This window comes from Salmo salar, chromosome 11 (assembly GCF_965601325.2).
Source record: "Salmo salar chromosome 11, fSalSal1, whole genome shotgun sequence".
Classification (NCBI taxonomy): domain Eukaryota; kingdom Metazoa; phylum Chordata; class Actinopteri; order Salmoniformes; family Salmonidae; genus Salmo; species Salmo salar.
In genome coordinates, this window is record NC_138301.1 from 22,222,894 (window position 1) to 22,250,432 (window position 27,539).

General features: G+C 45.5%; 3 protein-coding genes across 6 annotated transcripts in view; all 3 read left to right on the forward strand.

Annotated features, from left to right (window-relative positions):
• The first annotated feature begins 523 nt into the window (after nucleotides 1–523).
• slc38a8b (solute carrier family 38 member 8b) lies at nucleotides 524–4,481 on the forward strand. Its single transcript, XM_014126989.3, has 10 exons — nucleotides 524–1,035; nucleotides 1,984–2,182; nucleotides 2,351–2,507; nucleotides 2,652–2,756; nucleotides 2,905–2,962; nucleotides 3,117–3,231; nucleotides 3,481–3,628; nucleotides 3,719–3,921; nucleotides 4,065–4,116; nucleotides 4,300–4,481. The coding sequence occupies exons 1-10, from the start codon at nucleotides 847–849 to the stop codon at nucleotides 4,400–4,402; spliced, it is 1,329 nt and encodes a 442-aa protein (XP_013982464.2). The 5' UTR covers nucleotides 524–846; the 3' UTR covers nucleotides 4,403–4,481.
• A 9,103-nt stretch (nucleotides 4,482–13,584) lies between these two features.
• cmtr2 (cap methyltransferase 2) lies at nucleotides 13,585–19,864 on the forward strand. Of its 4 annotated transcripts, none has more exons than XM_014126991.2 (3): nucleotides 13,585–13,644; nucleotides 16,087–17,351; nucleotides 17,649–19,864. In XM_014126991.2, exons 1-3 carry the CDS (start codon nucleotides 13,638–13,640, stop codon nucleotides 18,717–18,719), a joined length of 2,343 nt encoding a protein of 780 aa, XP_013982466.2. In that variant the 5' UTR covers nucleotides 13,585–13,637; the 3' UTR covers nucleotides 18,720–19,864. The 4 variants fall into 4 exon arrangements, with proteins under 4 accessions (XP_013982466.2, XP_013982469.2, XP_013982468.2 ...); XM_014126994.3 differs by lacking the exon at nucleotides 13,585–13,644 and adding an exon at nucleotides 14,411–14,661; XM_014126993.3 differs by lacking the exon at nucleotides 13,585–13,644 and adding an exon at nucleotides 14,479–14,781.
• Nucleotides 19,865–20,703: 839 nt separating this feature from the next.
• Nucleotides 20,704–27,539, forward strand: part of LOC106562242 (purine nucleoside phosphorylase) — a 28,657-nt gene continuing 21,821 nt past the window's right edge. Inside the window, exon 1 of the mRNA XM_082957811.1 lies at nucleotides 20,704–21,013. The gene's annotated coding sequence lies outside the window, so the exon portion shown is untranslated. The remainder of the gene's footprint in view (nucleotides 21,014–27,539) is intronic.

Below are 27,539 nucleotides of genomic sequence, written 5' to 3' on the forward strand. Positions count from 1 at the left end.
GTTCTTCCTTACTATGGGTCATATTAGCTGGCTATCCCGGGGTAAACACACTTTTAAAACCCAGTACGTACATTTGACGAAGGGAAAGGACATCATAAGATATTCTAGTTTCAGTTACAGCACAATTAAAATGATCATTACTCCCTACTCGGAAATTACGATATGAAACGATGATTTGAACCTTCTGACCAACTAGTGCGTCAGACGGCGCCTCACTGTCTGATTCATATCGCGTGATTTCTGATGATTGTTCTCTATTATATCGATTGATTGGTTCTGTATGGGGTGAAACTGGGCACATTATCCCATTGGACAAACACTGGTTGAATCAACGTTGGTTACACGTCATTTCAATGAAATTACGTTTAACAAACGTGGAAAATACATTAAATGTAAGTATGTACCCAGTGGGATTACAGGTGACCCAGTCACACACACACACACAGTAACGGTCGCAGCCTGGTGTCATATTTGTCACCTCAGAGTGAAATGTGTTGGCTGTTTTATTTGAGTCCACCTCGGATTCTCTTGTGTAATCATGGCGATGCGCGTGGATGCCTCATGGACAGAAAGAGCGGCCACCTAGGGCAGGCCTATATATACAGTATTTAATAGCACAAATGTATGAAAGCCTACTTTTTCTTTCTGAAGTCATAACGCTAAGGACTCTATGGGACTGGAAACTTCAGCTGCACTTAAATTAGTCTCCTCACACTCGATAGCTATTTGAGGCTCAGGGCGCACTTGAAGGCAGAAGCGCTTTCAAGCGCAACGGTAACATCTGGCATCCCGACTCCAGGAAACTACTGCAAAGACGGACAAGGACGGTGACCTGTGTGGCCAGACATGGAAGAACTTGCTCGTGAGAGTATCAGCCTGTTGGCGAGATCTGCGTCGCACGCGGATCCCCCACGGCTTGGTTCGTTCGGTGCCATCTTCATCATGCTCAAATCTGCCCTAGGCGCGGGACTGCTTAACTTCCCGTGGGCTTTCGAGAAGGCGGGAGGAGTCAATAAAGCCATCAGCGTTGAAATGGTAAGCGCAATCAAAAATCAAGAACCAAAATATTGTTCTAAAAGAAAGAGTAAAGTAATAAAACAGAAAAACATTTTTTTTTGTCCACACAATCAAGAAATATGCTGTAACTTGGTGTCAATTCAATCAAACATGCACTATGGGAAATCTGTGGAAGTCATAGCACCCTTGCACCTTGTTGCACCCTTCATTAAAGTCAAAATTAGTTTACTTCATCCTGTTAATACTTAAATGTTCTCATATTAGTTTGTGTGTGTGTCACGGTGGTGGACATCTGGCATATTGTGCAAATGCCAGATGGTCTGGTCCATTTCTAGCCCAGTGGGCCTGTTTTGCTTGTTTTTTTTGTTGCACAAAATGATCATTAACTGGCTAATAATGGGTGCCTCGAGAAAAAAATAGGCCGGTGTGTTAGAAATGCCAGGACTGATTTCTGGTCCCAGTCTGCCCCTGTGGATGTGTGATGGCCTGTGTGAGGCCACATACACCCATGGCCTAGGCCTGCTTTGTTGAATTTCCTCTCCTTGGTGTGAATGAGATGCATCTTTTCACAGGCTAACTCTAATGAAGGGTTCATGGGTCAGGAGCCAGGCAGGCGCCCATGCATGTATACTGTAATATCAGCAGTACCCACCACGAAGGCCTGCCTGTGTGTGTATTTGTGCTTCTTTCTGTATGTGTCTGATGGGTGAATGATTTACTCCATCAGGGCTACGACACACAATTAGTCTAGTGGTTTCCATCTCACTGTATCATTGATGGGGAACATGGTTTGCATTTAAATTGCCAAGTGTGAGCGCCCTGTCAAACTTCTAGCACTTATCCAAACAGTTTTAGGGAGGAAATTCAGGGAGGAAGGGAGAATAGCACTGGAACCGTTTACGTGCTCAGACATAATGATATCTGTACTGCAAAACACTCTCCTTCAACCCCAACCCCCACCCCCAGGTGTCACTGGTGTTCCTGATCAGCGGATTGATCATCCTGGGCTATGCTTCGTCCATCAGCAGAAAGAATACCTATCAGGACGTGGTGCGAGAGGTGTGTGGGGGGGCCATCGGCCAGCTGTGTGAGGTCTGCTTCTGCTTCAACCTCTTCATGATCTCTGTGGCCTTCCTGGTGGTGGTGCAGGACCAGCTAGACAAACGTGAGTGATAACCTCCAGACCAGCATTGGCACAGCATCACGTCGTTCACACAATGGCTCCGTAGCCACAGTTAGAAATGGATGCGGTTAGCTGATATACCGATAGAACCACCAACGTCCTGAAAATGTTTTAATGTGCATCTATGAGTGTTTTCTGTATGTGTTCCAGTGTGTGTGTCTCTGTATGAGACGGTGACGGGGTCCTTTGAGGGCGAGATACCGTACCACTGGTACACGGACCAACGGTTCCACCTCTTCATCATGTGCCTCATCTTCATCCTCCCTCTCTCCATCCCCAAAGAGATTGGCATCCAGAAATACACCAGGTGTGTCGGTTGGAGCGGGGGTGCTTGCCTGTGTAATATGTTGTGCATGTCTGTGTGTGTTTGAATTGGGACACTTCATGGTTATTCAGACCCCCTATTTCCCCTCTCTTTCTTTGACTCTTTGACTCTCTCTGTATCACTCAGTGTGCTGGGCACTCTGGCTGCTACATATCTCTGTGTGGCTGTCATTGTCAAATACTACATGATGGACGAACATTCAGCCGTCATTACCCCAGAGCACAGTGAAGGGTCAGTGAGTGTATGAGTTGGTTTGTGTGAGTGTGTGTATGTATGTGCATGTGTGTTTGTGTGCATGTGTTTCTTCGGCAGGTATGAGTATACTTGTGCATATGATGTGTGTGATAATCTGTTATTCCCTGTCTTCTATGTTTTCTAGAAAAGATTCATGGGCATCAATGTTCAGCGTCGTCCCCACCATCTGTTTTGGCTTCCAGGTACAGAACGATCTTTTAACTGTTTGAAGTTTGGAGACAGTATCTGTACTATAGGGTTATGCATTTTGCTTGTGTGTGTGTTACACTGCTACAACACCTATACTCTGTTTGTGTATTATTAGTATGTATATGAATGTGTGTTTGTGTGTTGCAGTGCCATGAGGCCTGTATAGCCATCTACAGCAGCATGGAGAACAAGAAGCTCTCCCATTGGGTGATCATCTCTGTGATCTCTATGTTCTTCTGCCTGCTCATCTACACCCTTACAGGTGAGCTGGCCTGTCAATCATGGCATGGTCCCTCCTTCTTTGAAGTAAATCACTGATAAAAGTGGTTGGATTTGTGAAAGCAGTTGGATGGTTTTAGCGTTGAGCAGTGAATACCTCAAGGAAAGAAGGATGGATTTAAGGATGCAAGGAAGTATTCAAACAGGACTTGATGTCCAGCTGTTTAGTGCATTGTGGGAGCTATTGTGGGAGCTGTCAGGCTGTCAGTCATATCCCTTTCTCTGTTCTTAGGTATCTTTGGCTTCCTGACGTTTGGGCGCACAGTGGCGGCTGATATTCTGATGTCATATCCTGGAAATGATGTGGTCATGATCATTGCCAGACTGCTATTTGGAATATCAATCATCACCATCTATCCAATTATACTTCTGTTGGGAAGGTAGGGCCCCACTTGGACAGCACAAGCGGTTGTTTCTGTGTGTTACCATGTAACTGAGTCTGTGTATATACATTTATGTTCATTGCATAGGTCTGTCATTCTGGACCTGATGTTGCGAATTCATCGCCGTCGGCGCGGTGGGGTCACACATTCGTTTGAGAACCAATGCAGAGTGATTCTGACTGTCATCTGGATCACAATCACCCTCCTCATCGCCATGTTCGTCCCTGACATGAGTGAGGTCATCAGCGTTATCGGAGGAATCAGTGCCTTCTTCATCTTTATCTTTCCTGGTATGAAACAAAGTGTGTGTGTGTGTGTGTGTGTATGTAGGCATGTGTCTGAGGTTGTTTGTGACTCACAAGCGTTCCTGTGTTGAGCTGATCCTGTGTTTGTGTAAAACTTGTGTCAACTAACATTGAGATGTGTGTTGCAGGGCTTTGCCTGGTTTTCACTATGCAGTCAGAGCCTGTGTCGCCCAGAGTCAGGTGAGTGGAGTAGTTTGAAGTTATGAGATCACCTGGTGGTTTTGAATTGAATCACAAACTGCCCACAAAACATGAGTTAAATTGCATACTATTGCATTACTATTGTAAACATTCATGAATGTACCTGATTCCACCCATTTCTTCCTCTTTTGTCCCTCTGTTTCTCTCTCTCCCTGTCTGCAGGGTAGTGTGCACTGTGTGGGGTGTGATTACTGTAATTGTTGGAGCCTTCATTTTGGGACAGAGCACTACCATTGCCATTATGGAGATCTTCCACAAATTGTGATAACCATCACCATCAGAACCACCAAATCACCAACACTGTCATCTGTCATTATCAATAAAACAACATCATTATGATTGTACCCGGGTTCTGTTTGAGGTTCATCCTGTTTTTAAAGTTGACGTTTATGGGAGTCAGAAGTCTAGAATAAGATATTGATGTAGTGCTGCTATATCAACACTGCATGGGGAAATTGATCAATGTATTTATGTATGCATAGACATGTATGAGCATTCATAAATTATTCTTCCTTTGTGGCCATCACAACTAATCACAACAGATATGCATCTACAGTCCAGTCAGCATGCAGTGTGTTATGTTGCAGAGCTGTGGCAGGGGGCAGTCTTTCATAGGGATGAAGGCAGGAAGACTGAATGAGTTCTTCCACAATGAGACATTGTAAATATAGACTGCACCTCGAAATGACAGAACATATGGAAACACTTCCATTTTCTCTCCCTCTATAGCGTTTTTTTTGTTGTTGCTCTGCATCTCTTCTTCTGTCCCACTCTCCCTACCCACTGACCTCCCTCTATCCCAGCTGTGAGTACTGGTATATCAGTGATGGTGCGGTGTAGAGCTCGACAGCGGAGATGCTGAATATGACTGTTTTAGTGTTAACCAACATCAGACTCAGGAGTTATAGCAATCAATCAATCAATTAATCAATCAAATGTATTTATAAAACCCTTCTTACATCAGCTGATGTCACAAAGTGCTGTACAGAAATCCAGCCTAAAACCCCAAACAGCAACTCCCTAGAAAGGCCAGAACGTAGAAAGAAACCTAGAGAGGAACCAGGCTATGAGGGGTGGCCAGTCCTCTTCTGGCTGTGCCGGGTGGAGATTATAACAGAACATGGTCAAGATATTCAAATGTTCATAGATGACCAGCAGGGTCAAATAATAATAATCACAGTGGTTGTAGAGGGTGCAACAGGTCAGCACCTCAGGAGTAAATGTCAGTTGGCTTTTCATAGCCGATCATTCAGAGTATCTCTACCGCTCCTGCTGTCTCTAGAGGGTTGAAAACAGCAGGTCTGGGACAAGGTAGCACGTCCAGTGAACAGGTCAGGCTTCCATAGCCGCAGGCAGAACAGTTGAAACTGGAGCAGCAGCACGACCAGGTGGACTGGGGACAGCAAGGAGTCATCAGGCCAGGTAGTCCTGAGGCATGGTCCTAGGGCTCAGGTCCTCAGAGAGAGAGAGAGAGAGAGAAAAAAGAGAGAGAATTAGAGAGAGCATACTTAAATTCACTCAGGACACCGGATTAGACAGGAGAAATACTCCAGATATAACGGACTGAACCCTAGCAGAGTGTGAAGCGTGTGTGTGTGAGTAGGTGTTAGTCGGTGTGTGAATGAGTTATGTGACAGAGTGGGGAAATAAGGGATGTACTGTATCTATGCATAGAGAGACATAGGCCGAAACCACAGATCAGGCTGCTGACAACACACGCACACGCATGCAGCCCTTATACACATTCACAACAGTGTAACATCATTATATCTGCCTCCTAATTTGCCCTTGGCAAATTAAATTCCTTAAATTCAATAAAGTGGCACTATTTGAAGACAATTGAATAATTACTGGAAACTATTATGTAAATTAAACAGGAAGACAATGGAACTGACCGTCAAACATTTAATCAATGTGACAGCGGCAGCACAAGATCACGCACACGTACACACACACACACACACACACACACACACACACACACACACACACACACACACACACACACACACACAGAGAGAGAGAGAGAGAGCTCTGATAGCTCGCAAGCTGACGGTAGAATATATTAATGATTACTATTGCTCAAATGGAAGAAGAGGAGATTGGGGTTTGTGCGTTTTCTCCCCCAGATCTTTATTGGCAGGGAGTGACTGAGAGGGAAACACTGCTCAGATGATCAATCAGAAACACTTTTAATCCTCTTAGTCACACATAATTTGCTTTGTTATCTTGCTGTCAGACTGTGTGAGAATACTTGAAACGTGTGTGTCTATGTGAGTGCGCATGTGAGTGTGGGTGTGTGTGTGTATTGAAGTTTGTGTGATTTGAAGATTGTACGGGTGTTTCAAATATACAATAATTCTGTCCCTAGTAGCTGACAGATTGCCCTGTGATCCAAGCACAAGCAGGCTATCATAACCTACACTGCATTGCTCTATACTGCCTGAGGTATCTTAAACACACATCAGAGCTTGAATAAAGTACATTTTCAAAACATGACTGTACCGCAGATTAAGAGATTGATTATGTAATTGAAGGCACCATCAAGGAGCAACTCTCTGCTCCTATTTCTAGGTGTTTTTCTTTTTGAAGGCTGTATGTTAATAGGTTAATTTAGAGAAAAAAATGCTAACGCTGTAATCTGTGGCAGATATTGCAATTATCGTCTCACTGCTGCTCTGTCCATCATTGGTAATGAGAGGAATTGCTGTCCCTGCGGGAAGCTCATCAGTGTTTCTCTAAGAGTTATGGAATAACTGGAAGCTGGGATAAGAGGAGGTAAACACAAATTACATAATATACAGTATGTGCATGAAATACAGTGAGTATACCAAACATTAGGAACACCTTCCTAATATTGAGTTCCAACCCCCTCAGGACAGCCACAATTCATCGGGGGATGGACTCTACAAGGTGTAAAAGCATGTCGGGATGTCCTTTGGGTGGTGGACCATTCTTGATACACACGGGAAATTGTTGAGCGTGAAAAACCCAGCAGCGTTGCAATTCTTGACACAAAAGCCTGGCATCTACTACCATACCCTGTTCAAAGGCACTTACATATTTTTACCCTCTGAATGGCACACATACACAACCCATGTCCCAATTGTCTCAAGGCTTAAAAATCCTTCCGCCCTGTTCCCAGCATTCAGCAGCAGTGTCTCTGTTCTCGTGTGTTACAGTTCCAACACACTGCCCCCTCTAACACACACATACACACACAATGATAGTGACATCATGAAGATACATAGATATCACTGACATAGACAACTGCAAACAAACACATTGTCATAGAGGAAGAGTGAAACATCTCTCTAGAGAGGGAAACACAATAAAGCAAGAAAAATAGAAAGTGGCAGACAAATACAGTTTAAGTCATAGGTTTACATACACCTTAGTCAAATACATTTAAACTCAGTGTTTCCACAATTCCTGACAATTAATCCTAGTAAAAATTCCCTGTCTTAGGTCAGTTAGGATCACCACTTTATTTTAAGAATGAGAAATGTCAGAATAATAGTAGAGAATAATTTCTTTCAGCTTTAATTTCTTTCATCACATTCCCAGTGGGTCAGGAGTTTACATACACTCAATTAGTATTTGGTAGCATTGCCTTTAAATTGTTTAACTTGGGTCAAACGTTTCAGGTAGCCTTCCACAAGCTTCCCACAATAAATTGGGTGAATTTTGGCCCATTCCTCCTGACAGAGCTGGCGTAACCGAGTCAGGTTTGTCGGCCTCCTTGATTGTATACGCTTTTTCAGTTCTGCCCACACATTTTCTATGGGATTGAGGTCAGGGCTTTGTGATGACCACTCCAATACCTTGACTTTGTTGTCCTTAAGCCATTTTGCCACAACTTTGGAAGTGTGCTTGGGGTCATTGTCCATTTGGAAGACCCATTTGCGACCAAGCTTTAACTTCCTGACTGATGTCTTGAGATGTTGCTTCAATAAATCCAGATAATTTTCTTCCTCATGATGCTATCTATTTTGTTAAGTGCACCAGTCCCTCCTGCAGCAAAGCACCCCACAACATGATGCTGCCACAACCTTGCTTCACGGTTGGGATGGTGTTCTTCGGGTTGCAAGCCTCCCCTTTTTTCCTCCAAACATAACGATGGTCATGACGGCCAAACAGTTCTATTTTTGTTTCATCAGACCAGAGGACATTTCTCCAAAAAGTACGATCTTTGTCCCCATGTGCAGTTGCAAACCGTAGTCTGGCTTTTTTATGGCGGTTTTGGAGCAGTGGCTTCTTCCTTGCTGAGCGGTCTTTCAGGTTATGTCGATATAGGACTCGTTTAACTGTGGATATAGATACTTTTGTACCTGTGTCCTCCAGCATCTTCATAAGGTCCTTTGCTGTTGTTCTGAGATTGATTTGCACTTTTCGCACCAACGTACGTTCATTTCTAGGAGACAGAACGCATCTCCTTCCTGAGCGGTATGACGGTGTCACGTCCTGGCCAGTATATAAGGTTAATTGTTTTGTAGTTTGGTCAGGGCGTGGCAGGGGGTATTTGTTTTCTGTGGTTCGGGGTGGTGTGTTTTGTGTAAAGGGTGTTTGATTTAGTAATTCCGGGTTTTGGTTTATGTTTAGTAATTCTATGGTTAGTCTAGGTTGTGTGTTTCTATGTTTGGTTGATTGGGGTTGGGACTCTCAGTTGAAGGCAGGTGTTGTCTATCTGCCTTTGATTGAGAGTTCCATATATTAGGGTGTGTTTGTATGTGTGATTTGTGGGTGATTGTTCTGTGTTTCGCCTTGTGCCTTACCAGACTGTTTTTGTTGATCGTTCGTGTTTTTGTTATTTTGTATGTTCGTTTTGAAAGATAATTAAAAATCAAGATGAGCATTCACGTACCTGCTGCGTTTTGGTCCTCATTCACCGACAACAACCGTGACAGAATCACCCACCACCAAAGGACCAAGCAGCAGAGGAAGGAGCAGACGGAGTTCGAGTTGGACTGGCGGGAGAAGTGGACTTGGGAGGAAGTTCTGGACGGGGCCGGACCCTGGCATCAGGCTGGGGATTATCGACGCCCGCAGGGGGAAATTGAGGCAGCCAAGGCAGAGAGGCGGTGGTACGAGGCCAAGTACGCGCTGAAGGAGAAGCACGAGAGGCACCCCCCAAGAAAATTTTGGGGGGGGGGCACACGGGTAGTTTGGCTAGGCGTAAGAAGAGCCGGAAGCCAGCTACTCGTGGTTATATGGAGGAGCGTATGGGGTGGAGAGCGCTATGTTTCGCTGAGGAGCGCACTATCTCACCCATACGCACGCACAGTCCGGTGCGCGTTATTCCAGCCCCTCGCAGGTGCCGTGCTAGAGCGGGCATCCAGCCTGGTAGGAGGATGCCTGCGCAGCGCATCTGGTCGCCGGTACGCCTCCGAGGACCAGGCTACCCAACTCCCGCTCTACGCACGGCTACCATCAGGCCCCTGCACAGCCCAGTCTGCCCTGTACGAGCACCCCGCTCGTGCAGGGCTACTAGTTCCATCCAGCCAAGGCGGGTTGTGCAGGAGGTAAGATCTAGACCGGCTGTGCGCCTCCATAGCCCTGGGTTTCCAGCTCCTGTCTCTCGTGCGGACCCGGAAGTGCGTCAACCCAGTCCGACTCGTCCTGTTCCCGCTCCCCGCACTAGCCTGGAGGTGCGTGTACATAATCTGGTAATCCCAGTACCAGCACCACGCACCAGGCTACAAGTGCGTCAACCCAGCCTCGCCAGTCAACAGTCTTCATCAGAGCTGCCCGCCAGTCAACAGTCATCGTCAGAGCTGCCCGCCAGTCAACAGTCATCGTCAGAGCTGCCCGCCAGTCAACAGTCATCGTCAGAGCTGCCCGCCAGTCAACAGTCATCGTCAGAGCTGCCCGCCAGTCAACAGTCATCGTCAGAGCTGCCCGCCAGTCAACAGTCATCGTCAGAGCTGCCCGCCAGTCAACAGTCATCGTCAGAGCTGCCCGCCAGTCAACAGTCATCGTCAGAGCTGCCCGCCAGTCAACAGTCATCGTCAGAGCTGCCCGCCAGTCAACAGTCATCGTCAGAGCTGCCCGCCAGTCAACAGTCATCGTCAGAGCTGCCCGCCAGTCAACAGTCATCGTCAGAGCTGCCCGCCAGTCAACAGTCATCGTCAGAGCTGCCCGCCAGTCAACAGTCATCGTCAGAGCTGCCCGCCAGTCAACAGTCATCGTCAGAGCTGCCCGCCAGTCAACAGTCATCGTCAGAGCTGCCCGCCAGTCAACAGTCATCGTCAGAGCTGCCCGCCAGTCAACAGTCATCGTCAGAGCTGCCCGCCAGTCTACAGTCATCGTCAGAGCTGCCCGCCAGTCTACAGTCATCGTCAGAGCTGCCCGCCAGTCAACAGTCGTCAGAGCTGCCCGCCAGTCAACAGTCGCCAGAGAGGTCAGACTGCGCTGAACTGCCGGAGTGGCCAGACTGCGCTGAACTGCCGGAGTGGCCAGACTGCGCTGAACTGCCGGAGTGGCCAGACTGCGCTGAACTGCCGGAGTGGCCAGACTGCGCTGAACTGCCGGAGTGGCCAGACTGCGCTGAACTGCCGGAGTGGCCAGACTGCCCAGACTGTCCCGAATTGCCAGACTGCCCAGACTGTCCCGAATTGCCAGACTGCCCCGACTGCCCCCCGGCGAAGCCAGAGTGGCCGGACAGCCTGGAACGGCCGGAGCCAGAGCCACCTCCAGAAATAGGTGGGTTGGGGAGGGGGGGTGTAGCACAGTGCCGTCGTTGACGGCAGCCACCCTCCCTTCCCTCCCTTTAGAAAAGGGGACTTTTTGTTGGTGTTGCTTGGGGTTATTTTTTGTTAAGGTGCTTCTGGGGTAGCACCTTTAAGGGGGGGGGTACTGTCACGTCCTGGCCAGTATATAAGGTTAATTGTTTTGTAGTTTGGTCAGGGCGTGGCAGGGGGTATTTGTTTTCTGTGGTTCGGGGTGGTGTGTTTTGTGTAAAGGGTGTTTGATTTAGTAATTCCGGGTTTTGGTTTATGTTTAGTAATTCTATGGTTAGTCTAGGTTGTGTGTTTCTATGTTTGGTTGATTGGGGTTGGGACTCTCAGTTGAAGGCAGGTGTTGTCTATCTGCCTTTGATTGAGAGTTCCATATATTAGGGTGTGTTTGTATGTGTGATTTGTGGGTGATTGTTCTGTGTTTCGCCTTGTGCCTTACCAGACTGTTTTTGTTGATCGTTCGTGTTTTTGTTATTTTGTATGTTCGTTTTGAAAGATAATTAAAAATCAAGATGAGCATTCACGTACCTGCTGCGTTTTGGTCCTCATTCACCGACAACAACCGTGACAGACGGCTGCGTGGCCCCATGGTATTTATACTTGCGTACTATTGTTTGTACAGATGAACGTGGTTACCTTCAGGCGTTTGGAAATTGCTCCCAAGGATGAACCAGACTTGTGGAGGTCTACAATTTTCCAAGCTGTTTAAAAGGCACAGTCTACTTGGTGTATGTAAACTTCTGACCCACTGGAATTGTGATACAGTGAATTATAAGTGAAATAATCTGTCTGTAAGCAATTGCTGGAAAAATTACTTGTGTCATGCACAAAGTAGATATCCTAACCGACTTGCCAAAATTATAGTTTGTTAACAAATTTGTGGAGTGGTTGAAAAACGAGTTTTAATGACTCCAACCTAAGTGTATGTAAACTTCCGACTTCAACTGTAACTTGTAAGCAGGTCTACTTTGGCAATAAAATAATTTTGCACAAATACTTTTCTAAAATCGTCTGAATAGGAGAATGGTATCCTCAAGTGTGGAGAAAAGGCTGAGACTACCTCAAGCTAAAGCATGTCACAAACAATATAATTTTAGTTAGTGAATAACATTTTTTAAATGTACAATAATTCCAACTCTTTTGACCCCATTCTGGCATTACTGGCATGTGTCTCTAAAGGTAGTAATTTCTAAGATGTCTAACAGTTACAGCAGTAGTAATTTGGGAACATACTGAGACAGAGCACAGATGTACGCGCCTCAGGGCAGTATGGGTAGAATGCAAATTAAGGCCATTACATCACCCGCAGCTCCACTCTACAGGCTGAGACATTGTGGGATGGGGGTGAAGTTGTGGATTGCTGGTTCCCCAATGGTTCGGTGCAGCCAGAGAAGGACTTAGGTCAGACTTCACTTAATTTGTTCTGGATCAGTTCTATTTAGTGTGGGATTTCCCTAATGGCCCCATTGCCAGTTCTTGACTCGGGCCCCAGCTCACAAGAACTGTACTGGCACCTCAAATGTTCTACAGCTTGAGTTCCAACACCTTAAATATTGGCTTAAAGTTCCAGCACCTAAATACAAACAGTACTGGGACCCAAAAATAGTACCGACACCTATTTCAGACCAAGTCAAGCACTGCCCATTGTCAACCAGGCAGCCTAAGGTCGTCGTCATCCAATCTTTTCAAAATGTTATGTTGCAAACATGGATTAAAACTATAGGTTTTGTGTGGGTGTTTGTCTGGATGAGGTTGGTTGGTTATAAAATGCACAAAATACAGATGGATCTGGTGGAAAAGCAAGAGTGATAAAATGTAAACTTAGATATAGCTTAATAATGGGGGGATGACTAGGACTGGGAAAGAAGAGCCCTAAAATGGGAAGTGGTCGTTTAGGAGGAAGACAGTGGAAGTGGATGCCGGGGTTGAATCGAGCAGTGCGTTGAGCAAAGTTGGTGAAGATGAATGGACAACAGTAGTGTCATAGAATGAAACAAAAAGGAAATGATCTAAAGTTGGAATGGAGGATAGATATTTGTGTATGTGAAGGATGCATGCATCCTGGGGACGCAGCGTAACCTAGTGGTTAGAGTGTTGGATTAGTAACCGAAAGGTTGCAAGTTCGAATCCCTGAGCTGACAAGGTACAAATCTGTCGTTCTGCCCCTGAACAAGGCAGTTAACCCACTGTTCCTAGGCTGTCATTGAAAATAATAATTTGTTCTTAACTGACTTGCCTAGTTAAATAAAGGTAAAATTTAAAAAAATACATGGGAGACCTGTTTGAGGTGTTGAAGATGGTGAAGCATACTCTGGGAAAAGTGGAATCTATCAAAGTGACCAGAAGTGCTATTATTCTGATTAAGTGGGTTTCTGTAGAACAGAGGAAGGTTGCAGTATCCCTCAAAAGAATCCATACAACAGAAGTATCATGCTTTGAACTTCAGAGCAGAGTGCCTGTGAAAGGAGTCATCTCAGGGGTGACGATGGATGTTAACATTAAATACCTGAAGAGAATTCCAGGTTGTCGTAAATGTTTGCTGCCATTCAAAATATACCGTGTGTTATAAAGGTGGATTTTGTGGCATTCATCCCCACAGTTATAAACTTTAGGTAGGTGGCGGTGTACTCACCTTAAGTCAGATGCGAGCCACCAACCCAATCCCAAAGAAGAAGAATCTTAACTCAATTAAAGGTAACCTGTAGTGGACTTGTGATATTTGTTTGTGTTACTTATGACCAGAGGGAGAAGGCGCTTTGTGTCATGCAACGTGGGTTAAGATCTGTTTCTTGTTTGCTCTTAGTTCTCTGTGGTAGCGTTAAGTGTGGAGGTGTAGTAATTGAAGTTGAACATTCCTGGTGTTTGTGATGCCTGCCGTTTGGTGCGATGCAGACCCAGTGGGGAGCATGGTGAAACAAAAGAGTCATTGTCAGTCTCTATCAGACAAAGTCATGTTAGGATATATCAGTTATCTGGTTAGGGCTTTTGTGCAGAATCCACTGCTCTGTTTCAGGTGCAACGTTTATGTTCATGTTGCAGCAGTGTGTAAGAGGGAGATTCCAAGATGTGGGAAGTGTGCTGGAGGGCATGTGCCAGAGGATTGTGAAGTTAAGGTGGATAAAGTTGTTTGTCAATTGTAGGGGTGCTCATGTTTCTGGGGATCTGAAATCTATGTGGCTCTAGAGGCAGGTTGAGGTGGACCCTGGCAGAGTAGTGCAGAGGGTGTCATATGCTGAGGAGGATGGGTCAAGGGTGAGGATCCCAGTGAGTGTTAGATTTGTGCCAGTACAGAGGGATAGGCCAATCAGTGAGTTATGCTTCAGTAAGGTTGGCTTCTTAACGTTCATAGTAATGGATATCAACTGTATTGCAGAAATGGGAAGTAAATCACAGAAAATATATGCTGTAGTGGCAACTGCAGAGAAGTATTTAGTTATACAAGATTTAACTTCAGAAGAGTTACAGGGTGTGTTGAGCAGTGATGTCCCATCTTCTCAGGCTGTTGACCTAGGGTAGGATCAGAGAGGGTTAAAGTCGTGGAATAAGGTGATGGGTTTTAATCAGTATAGGGTTAGTTGATAGGGTAATATTTGTTTAGTTTTTATTCCCATTTAGTATTTTAAGTGTAATGGATCTATAGTTCAGTTGGGGGCGGTAATGCAACATATTGGATGCCAACCGCCATTAAATCTCACCGAAGAAGTCTATTTTTTCTGGGGGCGCACGTCTGCTGAGAAGCTAGCTGTGCTGAGCCAAAGAGGGTGTTAGCTGACCTAGCATTAGCTAGGTAGGAACCTTTTTAAGTTAGCATTATGACCGGCGGGAAACTTAACTTTTGTAACTTAACGACCGTAAGCGTTGTGAACGTGTGCCTATTATGGAAGTGTTTGTACAGTAAACAAGCAAGGTATAGTAGCTAGTTCATGTTATTCATTAGGATATGTTCCTTAACACTAGAGAAACTAGCTTTGTTGGCTAACGAAATGAGTTTAGGCCTAAAAGTCGACCCCGTAGTTTCTTGCTTAACACAGACGAAGCCGCTGCACTTGCAAGGAGAGGGGGACAAATGCTGTTAGCAACTCACAGAATCATGTCCTGGCCCGTGTGATGTGTGGCCATTTAAACATCTAGTTAAGTTATGTATCCCATAAATATGTATTATAGACGGAAATAAATGATTTCGCTTACTTGTTTCGCCTTTAGGCACGTTGTATGAAATGCCTAACGTTTAGCTAGCTTTATTTAGTAGGAGGTTGTCCTGCCTGCTTGCTGTGGGTGCGTTCCTACATTAGCTCTATCTACTCCGATTTCAGAGCACTCTCGTCTGAGTATGCAAGAGCGCAGAATACCGTTATGAAGTTACGAACGCTCAACACCCGTTGAATATGGCCGGAATCAGTAAACGGCAAAAAAACGTGATTAACTTGTTTCCAGCACCCCATTTAGTCACCAAAGCTCTGAATAACATGAAAACAGCCTAACCTGCTCTGCTAGGGTGAGTAATGGTCAGAGTGAGGTGTTCTCTCATTTGTGTCTGGAAGTAGCTAGCCAACGTTAGCCAGTTCGTTTGGGTGATTGACTGCGGTTGTGAGGTCAGAACGCTCGGATCAACCCTACTCTTCTTTGGCCGGAGCGTCCAGTGTGCGCTTGCGCTCTGAACGCTACAAGAGTGAAACGCTCTGAATTTACAAACGCCCAGGGCACACTCTGTCACTCCAGATTGAATTTACAAACACACCCTGTTGCTTGCGATGCAAAAAATGATTAATGTACACTGCCAAATGTCAATTTAACATAAGGCAAAGCCTACTATTCCATCATAGTTAAATCATGTTAGCAACAATGTAGCTGGACATTAAGAATGATTGCAGGCTTGGTTATGTGTTTAGAAAGGTTTATTCAGTTAGGCCTATTTTATTAGTGTGTTCAGACTCCGAGCCCATACCGTGGTAGAAATCGTTATGGTACCAGCCATTAGTCTAGTGTACATATAAATCAGTAATCAACCACTGCCCATGCATATATAGAGTGACAGCAGTAGCTACGCAGAGCTGGGACCAGGCAATAATGCATATAAACTAAAAAGTCAACAAATATGAGTGTAAATAAAATAGTTTCTTGATATAATCTACATTATGCAGGGCATGCATGCATTGTATAGCGTTGTGGATGTCATCAAATCACATCGGTTGTGTTTTTTTTGCTGCTGCAGGGCGTCTGATGGAGAGGATGAGTTGGGGCCGGGGAGCGAGGAGGAAAGCTGGCAGGCAGCAGCCCACTGACGTGGAAGCCTTTGACCCGGAAGTAGTTGCAGAGGTCAGAGAACTCTTCAATAAAGTCAGGACATACGTCAAACCGGCCAATGGGGAGTGGTGTATCCCTGACCCCAGTGACGCACTGAGACACCCGGCCCAGGACCACGTCCTCCTGCAGACCCTGAAGACGTCACTAAATGAGGTGAAGAACCAACTTAGCGATAAGGATCTGGAAGTCTGGCACCAGCATACCAATTCCACCAACCGTGCCGGGAAGGTCATTGCTACTGTGCGAGCTGCCGCCAATGCCGAAATCTGCACTCAGGCCTGGTGCAAGTTCTATGAGATCCTGGGCACCTTCAACCTTCTGCCAGAGGAGGCGTTGCAGAGCGGGGAGCTGAACACTGTTCACCTGTGTGAGGCTCCAGGGGCCTTCATCGCCGCTCTGAACCACTATCTCAAAACCAGCAAGCACACGCACTACTGTGACTGGAGTTGGGCAGCCAACACACTCAACCCCTATCACGAGGCCAACGGAGGGGGCACCACCATCACGGACGACCGCCTCATCGCCAACACTCTGCCCTGGTGGTTCTTTGGCTCGGACAACACAGGAGACATCATGAGCCAGAAGCACCTGTTGGAGCTGCAGACCTTTGTGGGTAACATGCGTCGTATTGACGTGGTGACGGCGGACGGGAGCTTTGACTGCCAGGGGAACCCCGATGAGCAGGAGGCCCTGGTGTCATCGCTGCACTACTGCGAGGCTGCGGCCGCACTCTTCCTTCTGGGCCCAGGCGGCTCGTTTGTACTGAAGATGTTCACTCTGTACGAGCACTCCTCCGTCTGCCTGCTCTACCTGTTAAACTGCTGCTTCCGCTCCGTCAGCGTCTTCAAACCGGCAACCAGCAAAGCAGGGAACTCTGAGGTGTACGTCGTCTGTCTTCACTACGATGGTAGGGAGGCTGTGAGGCCCCTGCTGTCCAAGCTGATCCGTCACTTCGGGCCGGACCTGGCTACACGTGAAGCCCTATTCCCCAGCAAGCTCCTCCCACAGTCGTTCATGGCGCAACATGAGCAGGCGTGCTCCTACTTCCATGCCCTACAGACAGGGACGATTAGGGAAAACCTGAGATTGTTTGAGGGCCTGAATGAGAAGCAGAGGCAACGACTGGAAAACATCAGGGACTGCACTGCTCAGGAGTACCTGCAGCGCTTCCAGGTAAGAGTGGCAAATGTGCAAAGTTAAAGTAGATGGCGAAGCCTATAGCTCGATAAAAGTTTGCTGATGCCCTTTGACCATTAGTTAGACATTATAAAGTGCTAGGATAATAATTATCTACAATTTAAGAATAATTCTTAATGAGTATAATATGAGATATTCAGTGACCGATGGCCACCTCCTGAATTTATTTTTGGTGGATCTGTCATTTAGTATCAGTGACTTGTTTAATACAAAGTTCTGCATAAAAATTTTCAAGCCACATGCTTGAGCTGTTCTTCCTATTCCTGTGTGTAGGTGAGTTTTCTGCCGCGGGCCCGCTGGTTGTCTCGTAACACAGTGGCCCTATCGTGTTGCAGCGTAACGAGTCGGAGGCCCCTGAGCCAGAAGAATCAGATGGGCTCCTTTAACCAGCGGATTGAGCTGCAGGCCCTGGGCTGGAAGGAGCGTGTTGGTAAGGGCCGCTACGCTGCCTGTGTGGAAGGGCACGGCCCCGAGGGCACAGGGACAGGCTGTGTGCTGGCAGGGCCACTGGCAGAATGCCATATGGACACCTGGTTTGTGATGGTGGGGGCGGTCCTCACTGTAGTCAGGAATTCACCATTCTGTGATGGGGGTCTGTTGAACCACCTCAATGAAGCCTTGGAGCAGGCTACCCTAGGCTCAGGCATGGGCAGGTCAGCTGCCTGGACTCTGGTCCCTCCCTGTAGCTCTTGCCCAATGGTTGGTACCACCTCCATCCTCTCAGAGGTGGCAGCCCAATGTGACATCACTCCCTGCAATGGCAAGGGAAACAGAAACTGCCTAGTCTTTGGCAGAGCATCGTGTTGGGGGGATTGTGAGGAGCAGGCTGGGGGGTTGGTGCTGGAGTTCTGTTCGGAGCCCTCGTTACCACCTATGGCCCACACCACTCTGCATGACGGGGAGCCGCAGTATCAGAGAGACCTGCTGGACTGCGTCCTGATCTCCCTGCGCCGCATGGGACCCGGCGACGCCCTCCTCCTGCCCATCCTCTCCGCCTTTACCCGTGTAACCGCGGCAACCGTCCTTTGCCTCCACCTGTCCTTCCGCTCTGTCACCTTCAGGTGTCCTTCTCCTCCAGGTGCTGCGGGGGCGGTGCTGGTATGTGTGGGGTTCTGTCCAGAGGCTGCTGCTCGACTCCTTCCCTACCTTGGTGACCTGCAGGAGCGTATGGGCTGCCTGGCCAGGAGGGAGGAGGACACTGACAGTCTGCCTCCTGGAGGCCAGAGACAGGTACTGCAGTTTGTTCCCATGGAGGAGCTGCTCAAAGGAGAGCTGACAGAGTTCCTGTGGACCATGAACTCAGCCATCGCCCGTCAACTGCTGCACCTGCTCATGCAGGCTTAGCTGGGGTCAACAGAGGGGCTCTGAGTGTCTCAGGTGGATTGTACCATAGCCTGGCCCAAAAACAAGCACTGACTAGCTAATTTCTCTAGCCCCTACCCCATCAGTGTTGACAAATGTGAAGGAATTGGATGGGTGGAAGCAATATGGTGGAAGCTCCCCCTTAACTTAATCCCATCTGGTCCCTTCAGATCTGTATCACAGAAGTGGGATGGGGTTGTTTTTGGACCTTGCAACTTTCAATATTTAATAAGGGCACAGTTGGTCCTTGTTTTCATGAAAATTAGAGGCAAGCAATTCGGTGAAGTAAATCTATTTGATATCATATGATTGGTGCTGTGATGATCAGACATTGAAGACCTAACTGACTTATTTTTTTTTATGATTGTAAATATCAACAGTTAATCTGTTTTGAATTAGGACAACATTTGGTCACATTTCCCTGGGTCTCTGATCTAATGTATTTTTAGGACAGCACAATAACTCATGTACTGCTAATTCAAGTTATTTGAAGTAAAAAATACTTCATATTAGTTTCACTATTAAAATAAAAATATTATCATGCATTTTGTTAGGAGTTAAAAAGCCTTTTTTGTGTCATTTTCCTGACACTGTCTAACCAGAAGTGACTAAATACAGTAGATTGTGTGACTGTTTTTTTTACCTGGTGACTGCTGTGAAGGCTAGCAGTGCATGCACTGTTTCACTCTGCAGGGGTTTGAAGAAAATGTAGTCTTGCCTCTACGGCATCTATACTTAAACCCCATTTACACCTGGTGTTAAAATGCAAATGAATACCTGATTATGTAGGATCTGATAATGTCCACAGCACAGCTGGCCTTGAAATGCGTCTCATGTCAGTCTTGTCTGCATTTTTACGTTTTCTTTGGAATGATGCATCCACTAGAACAGGTAGCCTATGTGGTCAGATACTTTATTGAAGAAAATGGTTGGACCGAAATGTGTTTTGGGAACGTGCTGTGCAAGCCAATGTGTCCACAATGTGTTTTATATATACTTTTGTATAGGTTTTGTTTGCCTTTGAAAAAACTATTTTTTTATATTTATGTGCTGTTGAATATTTGAAGTCATTTTTTTTGGGGTGCAGGTTGTATTCCTTTAATAAAAAAAATATTGACTTCACTGAATTCTTACCTTGTTTTGCCTTACTTTAGTGAACAGAAACAGAGGAGAGTTTATTTATTTTCAGGATATTCACAAGAGTCTGGAACACAGCCATTTGTGAAAACCAAGAAAAGTCTTCATTAGCAGAAACTGTCAGGACAATCCTGGTGTCTACTTCAGCAAGAGCCTCCACTTCAGGAAGAGGGTTTAAGGTTTACCAAAGCGAGTGAGAACCCCCAAGGGTGCTCTGTAATAAACACAAGCTGCTGAAATCAGGGTAAATAAAGATCCTGGGAGAGGATTCTTCTTTCTCTTTGTTGTGCTCTAAATTTGTTTTTATAAAACCATCCAAAAGCACAAAGGAAACTTCAGAGCTACAGCCCTGAGCCTTCTTTATGCAGTACAATGTACTGTCAGTACATGTTATAGGTAGATGAGGTATAAGATTAAGTGATGATCAAATCTTTGTATCACAGTAGGCCATTTGGAGAAAGGGAGTGTTTGAGAAGCTGTATCAGTGTATCATCTGAAGACCAGCCATTCCCTAATTTTCTGATTAATACTTTTCCTGTGTGTGTTAATTAGGCAGCAGTCAGGAGGGAAACAACTGAAGGACAGGGTAATAGAGAAGATGACAGTGAGGCTTAAAATGCCTCAACAGCCAAGGGGTTCCTGTCAGCTCAAAAGGAATAGATTCAGATTGCATTTTTAGACATCTCATTGTTTCGCTGCTGACCTCTTCTTCTAATCCCTGTGGCTGCTGTTGAACACAGTTTGTCATTTTCACATTCTTCCTCTATCTCTCTCACACTCTGTTCCTCTTTCTCAGCCCCCTCCTCCCCCACTACTCCACTACCAATTCATCTCTGTTGATTTCCATAGCTGTGGAGTGGAGGGCTTCAATGAGTGTAGTGCGATCTAATGAATTGTTTTAATGGAACCATTGAATGATTCCGAGTAGAATCCCTGCTTTTGCTTCGATTAACCAAATCCACTCACCATTTGTGAGTGAGGGTAGAGATGGGGTTTGGAGGGGGGGAGAGTAGCCGAGTCGGAAGCTTTATGTAATATCTGAACAACTAGCATCTCCCCTGGCAAAATACACACGCCAGAGACTACTAATGAAGGACTGAGCAGATGTCTGGATGAACAGAAAAGGAGAAAAGGAGAAGGTAACAAGCCACCCCTCTGCAGGTTCATTCAGATCAGAATGTGTGTGCGGGTGAGAGAGTGTTGAGGCAACAGCAGAACAGAGAATAGTGTTTGTCTTTTTCTATGTCTTGTTTATCAGAATCTTGCTGTGTGGATGAGGCTAAATGGTGAACCCTATGATGGATGGCTAGTGTTCTACAGGGTCACACACACACATTCTCACACTTTAAGCACTGACCTGGTGTAAGCTCATTACCCACACATTGCCTTTGCTGAATAAATCACAGTTTGAATCACACAAACGTGTACATACATGCTAACAATACCTTGGAGAGTTTCAAAGGCATCAACTGAACATGGAAAAGCAATGTCCATTTGATTACATTATGTCTGTGTGACAGTGTGAGATTACTGATTAACTTCTGTCTGTGTAATATACTATAGATGAATTTACGTCACAGAGAGTGAAATAGAGAGTGTGTGTGGATAAGCGAGATAGATGACAATGAGTTATGATAGGCTTAAGTTGGTGAGAGTGGTAGAAATTCAGGTGATTGGGTGACATTTACTGTAAATGTAATCCCTTTTCAGTGCTCCCAATTTGTTCCTCTGTCACTGCTCTGTCCAATCCCAATCTGTACAAACACACACACACACACACACACACACACACACACACACACACACACACACATGCTCGTTCATGATACAACTGCTACTACCAGACTCTTAATTACTATTGTTAATAATGCACAATTTAAAAACTTGCCCCCCAATCCCCCCTTCCCTGATACGTACATGTGTACATATTGGACTATAAATTGTGCCTTACTGTATTATACTTCTGCTAAAAAGGTTATTCTATTCTCCTCAGTCATTTACTTTATGTTCGTATTCTTATCTTTGTTGCATTGTCGAGAAGGAACCTGCAAGGAAGCATTTTGTTGAACGGTGTATACAATGTGCATCCTGTACATACGACTAATATAACGCTAAACTTGAAACACACACACACACACGTACACACACACACACACTGGATGTTCTCTATGAACCCTGCCTCTTACACACTGAATGGATGAACCCCTTCCCCTGCCCCCTCTTCAGTGGATGGATGGTCTACACTGGTGGCATGATTCCAGCTACATCAAAATCTGTGGAAAGCTTCTCCTTCCATATGTCCCTCCATCCATCCAGGAGTGAATCCAAATATAGTTTAGCGATGTAATCACTTAACACCAGAGAGAAAGGCCAAAGGTGAAGTGAATGGACTGGAAAGGCCGTCCTCTTATAATAATTAATAATTATGGGGGGAACGTGTTGCGTTGAAGATGTAGGGGCTTGTTTGGGAAATTACACTGAAAATCCCACCCTACGCCCCAGTGATGTTGTCCACCATGCCCCACGTCTGCCGCCCAGGTTATACTTGTGTGTCGATGTCAGCCATTGTGTGAAAGGGGGTATTTACTTTCTGTGGGATGTCTCCAACCCTGGCTATAATAGCAGACTGACATTGACATGTCATAGTGACAGTGTGTCAGACATAAATGGTTTACAGTGTCAGGGTTTTCGAATGATAACAGTATCAGCGTGTTTGGGTTTTTGGAATGAAACATGTGTCAGAGTGTGTTTCTGTTTGGAAATGATGGATTGGTGAAGTTCTGCATTTTGGGAATGATGGAGTGTGGGGATGACAGCTCTGTTCTGTGGCTGGTATGCCCTGAGACAAACTATCACACTGAGACACATTGGGATGCAGAGACTTGATATAAATACACAGTGAAAACAGAAGGGCCGCTAGAAGCACAGTGAAAAGCTGTTTTCTGTTGCAGCAACACAACAACAGGACAGAGAGGCAGTCACCCTCCTTATTCCTACACTTGCTCAGTTAAGAGATAGAATAGATTTAAAGGAAGCAGGTCGAAAGAGAGAGAGAGTGAAGAGTCATAGGAAGGGAGCGAAGACAGGAAAGAGAGAGGGAGTACAGAGACAGAGGAAAATGAAGGATGATGAAAGTAGGGGAGATGCAGGAAGAGAGGGAGAGAGAGAGTTTAAAGAAAGGGAGGTGCGTGGAGAGGTTTGTGAGACACAGTTGTTCTCCCCAGATGCTTGTTACAGGCAGAGCCTTCTGAAAGAGAACTGTGAGAGCAGCTGTGAGAGGAGCTGGGCTCCTGTACTGTTCGCTCTACAATAAACATGCAAATAGGAATAAATATAGAATAGAATAAAAAATAATAGAAATCATCAATGGCAAAGACTGGTAATCAGGTCAGGCCACAAACAGCAGTAATTAAAAAGCTGATGCTCAAGGGAGGCTTTAGTCCTTAATGAGGTGCCTTACGGTATGTGATTAACCAAGAGGAGCTTGTTGGGTAAATGAGGAGTAGGTTCCCCTGTCATGTCATTGATTAACGAAGGAGTCTTGTCCAGCCTCATAAAGTTGCTATGGTAATAAACATAAAGGGGGTGCTTGGAAGAGGGGGGGTCTACAGCCAAATCAAAGGCTGGCCAATCAGATGAGAAGGGGAAGGGGTGTGAGGATATGGAGGGGTCACAAATCTCTCTGGATGGCAGGTGTTTTCCATCAACAAACAACAACAAATGAACCACTGACACCTAGTCTGGATTGGAATATCCATCTTTGTCGTTACTTGAAAATATTGAATTCTGCCCCCCAGTTAAACGGCTGGTTTTATGGACTGAATATATATGTACATCATGCTAGAATGTCTATGTATTGCTGACTCCAGATGGTCTATGCCTTTGTCTCTTTAAAGTGTTCTTCATCAATGCTGTCTTTCTTCATGTATTTACATTCTGTCTTTCATTTGCCGTATGGAACAAATGAGGCCTGTGTGTGTTTGTGTTTCCTAAAGATTTGAATTAAGCGTTTACTGATTTAATTAACATTTCTCCCCTAATCTGTGCTGATGTGACGAGTTGTCTGTGTGTGTGTGTGTGTGTGTGTGTGTGTGTTTGTGAGACAGAGCTAGAGAGAGAGAGAGAGTGTGTGTGCACTTGAAAGTGTGCATGTGCAACTGTGTGTGTATATGTGTGACTGTGTATGTGCATGCAAGCATGCTGGTACACAGAGCAGTCCCATAACACACACAGTGCCTTAGGTGAACTTCTGTCCTGGTTGTATTTGGGAACAGAGCCAAATATTTAGGGAATGAAATTCAAACACTCTTAACAACCTAGTGGAGCCTGCATAGTCTGACACTCTAATAGTCTACTGCAATCATCCCTCTTAAGCTCTCACCCATCAACATAATGGAGATGCTTCAGTGTTTGTGTATATGATTAGATGAGGAATGGTACTGGTGGGACTGGTCTGAGGTCAGTCTTCTGTATTTATGATTTCTGTGCTGTGAGCTGGAGAAACTGACGCAAACACCCCTCTCAGTTTTATTGCAGTCTCGCTCCTCCTTCTCACATGACAATTTACTGTCATAACTCAGTGTCAGTGTGTGATAAATGGATGAATGTGCAGCTTTGATGATGTGTCTGTAAATTCCACATCTTCCTTTCCCCAACCTGTGTTGTGTGTGTTCATTGTGTTGTTTTATGGCTGGATTGTATTTCCATTTCTCTTGGTAAGTGGAGGCCTTACACTCCCCTTGCAGTAAGGGTTGTGATTGTATAGGCCCCAGCCCAGCTCAGAGTGAGAGTGTGTGGGTCGGGGCCACTATGTGGCTTTTCTCTTCCTGTCACTGTAAAGTGTAAACTAATGCCATGAAGCCTCTCTCATGCATTACAGTATGGCCATTAGTGCGCTTATTGACCCCATGCGAGGGGTCTTTTATTCATGCTTTTAATGCTTTTAAGAGCTCCAATTGGGCTCCATTAATTGACACTACTTCAGTTTCCATGAAGCCACAACACTTTTTAATTTCCTTGCATTTATACACCCACTCCTTTACTTCTCGCCCTTTGCTATAAGCACACATGACAATGAGAAATTGTTACCATTTATGCAGAGGTGCCTATTTATAGAGATGGTATTTTCTGATCCAAAAATGGTTTGGGGTGAGTAATCCCCTTTGATGTGAGGCCTTGCTCACAATGGCCCAGATCAATGCGCTCAATGCGCTCAATAGGCCTATGTGTAAAGTTCCCTATAGCTTATGCTTTATGGCCTACTAAGCACATCACTTGTCCTAAATTCTTGAATATACACTCTGAAACGTGGTTGGTTATTTCATGACAGGAATATGATTAATCTAATGGCACAGGCCATATGACCAATATACAGTGCACTCGGAAAGTATTCAGACCCCTTGACTTTATTCACATTTTGTTACGTTGCAGCCTTATTCTAAAGTTGATTAAATAACACACAATACCCCATAATTACAAAGTGAAAACAGAAATGTTTGCAAATGTATTAAAAATAAAAAACAGAAATACCAACACAGTGAAAATTGTACAATTAATATCCATTATGGCCGCCATAATTCAATAAAGGGGAGAAGGGTATAGTAGTCAGCCTTGAGAGCAACGTAGGTTATTAAATCATGCAACAACTATAAAAACAGACATTAACACGTGTATTTTTTTATTTCTAATGGACCCAGATGGCAGATTTTTCAAGATGGCCGCCATTGAAACTTTAAAAAAGAGTAAATGAAGTCACCCTTGCAGTGGAGGTTTCAGTGAGGAGGCATACAGGTGGATCCAGTGCAGCGCACGTGATGAGGGCTTTTATAAGTGAAATCACGGAATCAAAGACCGTACACTATGTACATGTATGTACAACAAAATAACAAACAGGACATAGACTGGACAGGTAACATAAACTGGGGGAAAACTGAAAGTACATTTAAACATTGTAGAGCTCTAAAAATTAACCAGGCCTCAATCATGCCTGTAGACTGCCAGCATGGCACCTTACCTCTGTCTGTCCAAGACACAAATGACAAGGTTTAAATACACTGCTCCAAAAAATAAAGTGAACACTTAAACAACACAATGTAACTCCAAGTCAATCACACTTCTGTGAAATCAAACTGTCCACTTAGGAAGCAACACTGATTGACAATACATTTCACATGCTGTTGTGCAAATGGAATAGACAACAGGTGGAAATTATAGGCAATTAGCAAGACACCCCCAATAAAGGAATGGTTCTGCAGGTGGGGACCACAGACCACTTCTCAGTTCCTATGCTTCCTGGCTGATGTTTTGGTCACTTTTGAATGCTGGCGGTGCTTTCACTCTAGTGGTAGCATGAGACGGAGTCTACAACCCACACAAGTGGCTCAGGTAGTGCAGCTCATCCAGGATGGCACATCAATGCGAGCTGTGGTAAGAAGGTTTGCTGTGTCTGTCAGCGTAGTGTCCAGAGCATGGAGGCGCTACCAGGAGACAGGCCAGTACATCAGGAGACGTGGAGGAGGCCGTAGGAGGGCAACAACCCAGCAGCAGGACCGCTACCTCCGCCTTTGTGCAAGGAGGAGCAGGAGGAGCACTGCCAGAGCCCTGCAAAATGACCTCCAGCGGGCCACAAATGTGCATGTGTCTGCTCAAACGGTCAGAAACAGACTCCATGAGGGTGGTATGAGGGCCCGACGTCCACAGGTGGGGGTTGTGCTTACAGCCCAACACCGTGCAGGACGCTTGGCATTTGCCAGAGAACACCAAGATTGGCAAATTCGCCACTGGCGCCCTGTGCTCTTCACAGATGAAAGCAGGTTCACACTGAGCACGTGACAGACGTGACAGAGTCTGGAGACGCCGTGGAGAACGTTCTGCTGCCTGCAACATCCTCCAGCATGACCGGTTTGGCGGTGGATCAGTCATGGTGTGGGGTGGCATTTCTTTGGGGGGCCGCACAGCCCTCCATGTGCTCGCCAGAGGTAGCCTGACTGCCATTAGGTACCGAGATGAGATCCTCAGACCCCTTGTGAGACCATATGCTGGCCCTGGGTTCCTCCTAATGCAAGACAATGCTAGACCTCATGTGGCTGGAGTGTGTCAGCAGTTCCTGCAAGAGGAAAGCATTGATGCAATGGACTGGCCCGCCCGTTCCCCAGACCTGAATCCAATTGAGCACATCTGGGACATCATGTCTCGCTCCATCCACCAACGCCACGTTGCACCACAGACTGTCCAGGAGTTGGCGGATGCTTTAGTCCAGGTCTGGGAGGAGATCCCTCAGGAGGTCATACAGGCACGTGGAGGCCACACACACTACTGAGCCTCAATTTGACTTGTTTTAAGGACATTACATCAAAGTTGGATCAGCCTGTAGTGTGGTTTTCCACTTTAATTTTGAGTGTGACTCCAAATCCAGACCTCCATGGGTTGATAAATTGGATTTCCATTGATTATTTTTGTGTGATTTTGTTGTCAGCACATTCAACTATGTAAAGAAAAAAGTATTTAATAAGATTATTTCTTTCATTCAGATCTAGGATGTGTTGTTTAAGTGTTCCCTTTATTTTTTTGAGCAGTATACATTTCAAACATGGCATTCACCTGGACCATACCATTCTCAGCCAATCAGAAATCACTTGTAGAATTAACTTTAAAAAAGGCATGAAA